Consider the following 8262-nt stretch of genomic DNA (forward strand, 5'->3'; position numbering starts at 1 on the left):
ATGTACAAGTTAATAAATGAACATTTATTTTCATTTCTCTTGGGTATATGTTGTCTTAGTTAGCCTTTGCTACAATAATGGTGCATTACTACAATAAGGCATTTGGAATTTGATAGGGATTGCATTGAATCTGTAGACCTTTGGGGAGTATTGCCATCTTAATAATATTGACTTCCAATCTATTAACATGGGACATCTTTCCACTTATTTAGGACTTCTTTAATTTCTTTCAACAATGTTTTGTAGTTTTCAACGTGTAAGTATTTCACTATCTTGATTAAATTTACTCCTAAGGACTTTATCTTTTTTTGTTTTGTTTTGTTTTGTTTTTTTGCTGCTCCATGGCATGTGGGATCTTCCCAGACCGGGGCACGAACCCCTGTCCCCTGCATCGGCAGACGGATTCTCAACCACTGCGCCACCAGGGAAGCCCGACTTTATCTTTTTGATGCTTATTGTAAATACAGTTGTTTTCTTAATTTTATTTTGGAATTTTTTTCTTTCTTTTTTTTTTTCTTTACTAATTGCCCTGGCTAAAACTTCTGGTACAATGTGGAATAGAAGTGTGAGAATAGACATCTCTGTCTTGTTCCTTATCTTAGAGTGAAAGCTTTAGTCTTTTACCATTAGGTGTGATGTTAGTTTTTCATAGATGTCCTTTATAAGGTGGAGGAAGTTGCCTCTATTCCTAGTTTTTGAACATTTTTATGTTGAAAGAGCGTTGGACTTTGTCAGATTTTTTTCTGTATCAGTTGAGATTATCATGTGGTTTTTGCCTTTTATTCTATTAATATGGTCTGTTTTATTTGTTCGGGCCCAGCCGCTCCGCAGCATGTGGGATCCTCCCGGACCGGGGCGCGAACCCGGTTCCCCTGCACCGGCAGGCGGACGCGCAACCGCTGCGCCACCAGGGAAGCCCTATTCCTAGTTTTTGAACATTTTTATGTTGAAAGAGCGTTGGACTTTGTCAGATTTTTTTCTGTATCAGTTGAGATTATCATGTGGTTTTTGCCTTTTATTCTATTAATATGGTCTGTTTTATTTGTTGATTTTCATATACTGAGTCAGCATTCCAGGGATAAATTCCACTGGGTCATGGTTTGTAATCCTTTTTTTGTTTGTTTGTTTTTGCGGTACGCGGGCCTCTCACTGTTGTGTCCTCTCCCGTTGCGGAGCAGAGGCTCCGGACGCGCAGACTCAGTGGCTATGGCTCACAGGCCCAGCCGCTCTGAGGCATGTGGGATCCTCCCAGACCGGGGCACGAACCCGTGTCCCCTGCATCGGCAGGAGGACTCTCAACCACTGCGCCACCAGGGAAGCCCTGTAATCCTTTTCATATGTTGCTCTCACTGTTGTGTCCTCTCCCGTTGCGGAGCACAGGCTCCGGACGCGCAGACTCAGTGGCTATGGCTCACAGGCCCAGCCGCTCTGAGGCATGTGGGATCCTCCCAGACCCGGGCACGAACCCGTGTCCCCTGCATTGGCAGGTGGACTCCCAACCACTGTGCCACCAGGGAAGCCCATACCTTTGGTCTTTATATCAGGGTAATATTGTTCTTATAGAATGAGTTAGGAAGTTTTCACTACTCTTCTATTTTTTATAAGAGTTTGAGAAGGATTTGTGTTCATTCTTCTTTAAACATCTGATAGAATTCACAGGTGAAGCCATCTGGTTCTGGGCTTTTCATTGTTGTAACTTATTGATGACTAAATCAATCTCTATACTTCTTTTAGGTCTATTCAGAATTTCTATTTCTTCTTGGGTCAGTTTTGGTAATTGTGGTTTTAAGTACTTTACATTCCTGCTTTTACTAATTTTAGTCATTTCATTCATGATTTTAGTACTTTTCTCTCTTTTTTTCTTGGTCAGGGTAGCTAAAGTTTTCTCAATTGTGTTGATCTTTTGAAATAACCAACTTTTCATTTCATTGATTCTCTGTATTTTCCTATTCTCTATTTTGTGTATTTCCATTATAATATCATTTCCTTTTTCTTGATGTGAGTTTAGTTTACTCTTTTTTTCCAAGTCTCTTAACTTGAAAGATTAGGATATTGATTTTATTACTTTTGAAGTAGGTATTTATAGCTATAAATTTCCCTCTCTACAGTACTTTTACTGCATCCCATAAGTCTGGATATGTTGTATTAATTTTTGTTCATTTTTCTCTTTCAGCACTTTGGATATGATATCCATACATAGTTTCTGGTGGTAAATCAGCTGTTAATATTATTTACTATTCCTTGTACATGGGTCACTTCTCTGTTGTGGTTTTCAAGTTTGTCTCTGACTTTCAACTGTTTGATTGTAATGCAACTCTGTGTGAATCTCTTTGAATTGATTCCACTTGGAGTTTCTTGAGCTTCTTGAATGTGTAGATTAATTTTTTTTTAATTTTGAAAAATCAAATTCAGGAAGATTTTCACCCTTATTTCTTTAAATGTTCTTCCATTCCCTTTCTCTCACTCCTGTCCTCTGGAAATCCCATTTGTACATATGTTGATATACTTAATGGTGTTTCACAGGTCTCTTAGGCTCTGTTCATTTTTTTTCCTCTTTTTTTCTCAAACTGGATAACTTCAATCAACTTTCTTCAAAGCTGATGATTCTTTTCATGCCTGTTTGAATCTGCTGCTGAGCTACTCTATTGAATTTTTCATTTCAGTTATTGTACTTTTCAAATATGGAATATTCTCTATTTGGTGAGACACTCTCTTAGTTTCTTTAGTTCTTTCTCTATGGTTTCCTTTGAACATATTTTTAAACAGCTGATTTTAAATCTTTGTCTAGTAAGTCCAACATCTGGACTTCCTCAGGTATAGTTTCTATTGATTGCTTTTATATTTCACTGTATATTGTTTCTTCATATCCTTTGTAACATTTTGTTGAAAACTGCACTTTTTGAATATTATGTGGGCAACTCTGGAAATCAGATTCTCCTCCCTCCCTAGGATTTGTTGTTGTTGCTGCTTGCTGTACTTTTGGTCTTTGTTTTTTAGTGGCTTTTCTGAACTAATTCTGTAAAGTCTGTATTCTTTGCCATGTATGGCTACTGATGTTTCTGGTCTGTTCATTTATTGGTTACCCAATGATATGGACAGAGATTTCCTTAAACACCTGGAACCAAAATCTTAGAGCTTTTGCCAACAGGCTCTCTGTGAGTGTTGAGGCATACATTTAGCATCTAGTCTGGAAGTTTACAGCTCTGTCCTAAGCTTCACGTTATGCTTGTGCAGAGTCTCAAGGTCTGCCAGTAATGAGAGTGTAGGGCTTTTGGGTCTTTCTTGAGCAGGTACCCAGCTCTGGGCATGTATGTAGCCTTCTATACTCCCGGAAATATTTAGGAGCTCTTCAAAGTTCTTCATTCCTTACTCTTTCTTTTCAAGCTTCCAGGTTAGTCTGTTGTTTGCCCAGCTGTTATCCATTGCCTCAGGCAGCCGTGGCTAAAATACTTCCTTGTAATTGTTTTTGACAAATGTTCCTGAGTAGTGGCTTTAGTACTAGTTGAGTTTTGAGTCAAGTGAGATGAAGATAACCTTTCAAGCAGTCTTCCAAAGAGTCACTAGTACGTCAAATAATGACAATATTTTGTGAATGGGGTTTGTTCTGCTCTCTCTGGTATTGAGAATGTGGACCGTTATTTTCAAGGCTGTTACTGAGCTGGGGAGTGGGTGGTTGGACTAGGGTAAGTTAAAACACCACAAAGCTAACCATTCTAATATAGATTTAGCTGTTTTTCTTTCTTTTTTTTTTAAGAGATTATAAATACGTTTATTGGTAGTATTACTGAATACTGAATGCAGAGAATAGAATACAAAGAAATCAGCACTTAAAAGGAAACATAGGGGCTTCCCTGGTGGCGCAGTGGTTGCGCGTCCGCCTGCCGATGCAGGGGAACCGGGTTCGCGCCCAGGTCTGGGAGGATCCCACATGCCGCGGAGCGGCTGGACCCGTGAGCCATGGCCGCTGAGCCTGCGCGTCCGGAGCCTGTGCTCTGTAACGGGAGAGGCCACAACAGAGGGAGGCCCGCATACCACAAAAAAAAAAAAGGAAACATAAATTTTTTTAAAATGCAATATATTTACATATATGTTAACCAATTTTGCACATCTCTTTAGAGTTACAAAGAAAAGCAAAGCTAATTCCAAAGCTTTTAATCTGAATATACTTTGATTTTGAGTTCTAGTGTTCTCCATTCTAACATTCACGGTTTGCTGTATTTACACCAAGTATGATTAATTTTGTTTGTATCTAACCTAAAAGCAAGATACTATGAGCTGATCCTGAGGCAGCTAGGTAAATCAGGAATTTTAGAACAGCTCTTTAAGACAGGATAAAGTCACATGAAAGAAAAATGCCTCGATCCTAGATATATAAATGCAAAAGAGAAAATATTAAGAAGCAAAAAAGAATCACAGAAATACCACTTCTGCTTTAAGTTATAATTTCTAATTCTAGCAACAATTCAATTAGCAGTAGCTTAGATGACTTATGTTCTAAAAAATAAAACCATTAGTTCTTTCACTATAATTTTCTGACTATACCCAATGAATAATTCTCAAGTCTTCATATCCTTTTTTAATAACCCAAGAATATGACTTAAACATAGCAGAATCATTAACAAAAGAGGCCTTCAAACAACTGCTAAAACCTGCAATATAGTTTGGGAGCCATATTTCAATTTACATAATATTAGCATTCATAAAGAGTTTATGACACCTAGTACAATAGTGTTCAGCACTGTTAATTCAGGAATACACCATCCATTCTTGCCATCAGAGAACAACTGACATGGATGGTATTGTCACCAAAATTCTAACAGGGCCTCTAAACAGGATTGCACATAAAATGAAAAAATTATGAACTATGATACAATTGTGACAACACAGCTAGCTTATAGAACTGAATTTTTCACCATAATAATAGTACTACAGAATTACAGTGACATTTAAACATCAGAATTATTTTCCCCTGCTAACTACTGAGTAGAGAAAGTTTTCTGACTGCATTTTTGATGAATAGAATACCTCTGAAATAAACACTAGGGGAAATTGAAAAATGAACAAAATGAACTTCTCAAGTTCATTTGTCACAGATATCAACAACAAGCAAAGCAGCTTAGAAAAAAATCAAAATTATCCTAAAAACAAATAAATATAAGATCAAATCAGTCATTTTTGAGGAAAATACAGCTCATTTTCAAAAGTTCTGTTTGGTTTGTGACTAGACTTGAAAATATTAAAACAAACTAAACATTCCAAAAATACTGATTTGCTCTACAGGATTTGAAAAAAGCACTTCAAGTTTTAAGCTGAATGCTTCATTCTCCCCTAGCCCCCGCCCCCAATATTCCCCACAGAAAGTAAATAGAGTAGCAGCTCTTGCAAAAATAAAAACAAAACAAAACTACCAACCAAAACTAATCATATAAGACAACCTTCAAACACTTCCCTTCGGTTGGTCTTACGTTAGGGTAAGGTTTCTGTAGCAAGGATTTCCTAGTCTCATCCTCTATCTCTCATTCTTTAGTCACTTCCATGTTTTTATCAAACAAGGCTATGCAGAGCCTTTCCTAAGAAGTCAGGCTGAGTTGGAGGTAGCTTTAGGACAGTATACTTGACTACAGTATGTAATTAGTTCTTCTACAAGGATTACAATGTGTAAAACAGCAAAAAGAAAAAATGTACAGCCCTCACTGCCTTGACCAAGAGAAAATTTTGAGAAACTGAGAACAAACAATGGAAGCCAGAACACTGGCATCTGCCTCCTCTCCCATGGGCTCTTCTAATGCACCAGTTCAGGATGGTTTTCCACGAAGGGTAGCACCCCACTCACATAGTAGGCGATGCCAAGAGACAGCAGAGCAATGACAAAGATCAAGAGCAACACCTTCCAGAAGCCCAGATCCTCTACAAACTCCTGCCACATAGTTCGGAAGCTGGACATGACCCCCTCACCTTGCTGCAGGTTGGGATTGAGGAGGCCATGGCTTTCCATGGCACTTTCACTCTCAGCTGTCTGCATGGTCTCCAGTTTTGAGTGAGTTCCTCTGTTAAATCCTTTTACCTCCTGTTCTTCCAAAGATTCCAGCAATCAATGACATCTTTATTCACTCCCCTGCGCTTTGCCAGAACTAGGGGTGTAGCACCTTGATGATTGCAATATCAATTTTGAGTCCTTTGGAAACTAAGAATTGAATAGTATCCACATGGCCACAGAGATGAAGAGCTGTGTTTCCCTGATAATCTGTGGCCAGGAGATCAGCACCAAATTTATATAATAACTGGCAGATGTCTACATTCCCTCGGGCTGCTGCGAGGTGAAGGCCTGCTCTGCCCCTGCTGTCACGAATATTTGGGTCAAAGCCACTTTCCAAAAGCCTCTTGGAGTAGTTAAAGTCTCCATCAATACAGGCTTGTAGCAGGGGCACATTAGTCTGAGAAGAATCATTCACAATAACGCAGGACATTGTTCAGATGTGATGACGGAATATGCGTAAGCCTTGAGATTAGATCTTTCTCTCCGTGGTCACACTGCAATTTCTCCGAATTCTTAAGAAGGTTCAACAGACTATCACTATCCAGAAATGTGCCAGCAAGGATCTTTGAGTCGGCTGAGCAGCGGTATCAGCGGCAGAACCTTCCCGACGGCGGCGGCTCTGTTTTTCTTGAATAAGTGCTCCCTGTGTTATTGCAAACCTTTGGTTAATTTCCAGATGCCTATCAAAACTGATTCTTACAGTTTTTGACACTTTTTTCATTGCTTTCATGGAGGGACATACTTTTTGGAGTTCCTTACTCTACCATTTTGCTGAAGTCCTATCTGATCTTGAATAACCATACCAATACTGGACATTTGAAGATGTTATGCAGTATTTCAAGCAATTTCATATCCATTTTCTCATTTCATTCTTATAACAAAATTTGAAGTCAAGAAGTAAATATGCCTTTTATAGATGAGGAATTTGAGGTGTCCTGCTTGCAGCTACTCTGTCTTCCCAGCTCATCTGTCATATTATAATTGTGATTAATCTGTTTTCATAGGTAGACCATGAACTGCAAGACAGAATAGATAATGCTATTTGTACTATTAGCATAATTCTTTTTTTTTTTTTTTTTTTTTTTTGCGGTACGCGGGCCTCTCACTGTTGTGGCCTCTCCCGTTGCGGAGCACAGGCTCTGGACACGCAGGCTCAGCGGCCGTGGCTCACGGGCCCAGCCGCTCTGCGGCATGTGGGATCTTCCCGGACCAGGGCACGAACCCGTGTCCCCTGCATCGGCAGGCGGATTCTCAACCACTGTGCCACCAGGGAAGCCCAGCATAATTCTTAGAACAAAGTACAAATTTTGGAATTAAAAAAAAAAAGAATAATGAATAAAGTTTAACACATGAGACCTCTTTCCTGATGAATGGATTCATGAAATCCTACAGTGTTAGACCTGGAAGTGTCCTCACAGGCTACATCAGGAGGGAAACGATGGTGTAGCACTTAGTTTCTTCCCTAATGTTTCAACAAAACCAACTCCACATTAGTTTTTTCTCCCCATGTTCTTTTAACAAATATTAATTGAGCTCCTACTCTGCCCCAGGCCTTGTACTGGTAGCTAAGAACTCAGAAATTAATAAGACAAACTCCTTGTCATGAAATTTACATTTGTGAGACAAAAAATGAGTATATAATTTCTAGAATTAAATGTAAAAAAAACCCCAGAAAAACAAAGAAAAGCAAAACAAGGCAGGGTAAGGTAGGAAGGGCACTGGAAGACACAGAATTATTTTAGATAGTTTTAACAGAGATGTCTTTTCTCAGGTGATAATTAGGCAAAGATATGAAGGAAACGAAGGATCAGGCCATCTGAGAATGTAGGCGCAGTGTTATAAGCAGAGGAGCAGCAAATGCCAAGATCCTGAGGTGGGAGAGAGTTTAGCATGATCCAGAAGGGATGAGAAGGCAGGCATGGGCTGAGCAAGGGCAGAGTGCCATGTGTGAGAGAGGTGGAGATCAACCAGGTCAGCTCATGGGCTACCTTGGTAGATTTTCTTTGAGTAAGTAGTTCTATGGATAAAGAAAAAGCTGAAAAATACTCAGTTTTATATTATAATTTGTGATTATTTACTTGCTCCCTTTTTTTTTTTTTTTTTTTTTGTGGTATGCGGACCTCCCTCTGCTGTGGCCTCTCCCGTTGCGGAGCACAGGCTCCGGACGCGCAGGCCCAGCGGCCATGGCTCACGGGCCCAGCCGCTCCGCGGCATGTGGGATCCTC

At 39.5% G+C, this 8262-nt stretch overlaps 1 protein-coding gene and 1 pseudogene across 1 annotated transcript; one reads left to right on the forward strand and one right to left on the reverse strand.

Annotated features, from left to right (window-relative positions):
- Nucleotides 1–5759: 5759 nt before the first annotated feature.
- On the reverse strand, nt 5760–6467 carry LOC102986066 (ankyrin repeat domain-containing protein 46-like). Its single transcript, XM_055089051.1, is given in 3 exon segments — nt 5760–6093; nt 6096–6161; nt 6164–6467. Coding segments are annotated over 3 exon segments (681 nt in total). The 3' UTR covers nt 5760–5782.
- A 22-nt stretch (nt 6468–6489) lies between these two features.
- Nucleotides 6490–8262, forward strand: part of LOC102988501 (transmembrane and coiled-coil domains protein 1-like) — a 3859-nt pseudogene continuing 2086 nt past the window's right edge.

This window comes from Physeter macrocephalus, chromosome 12 (assembly GCF_002837175.3).
Source record: "Physeter macrocephalus isolate SW-GA chromosome 12, ASM283717v5, whole genome shotgun sequence".
Taxonomy (NCBI): Eukaryota; Metazoa; Chordata; class Mammalia; order Artiodactyla; family Physeteridae; genus Physeter; species Physeter macrocephalus.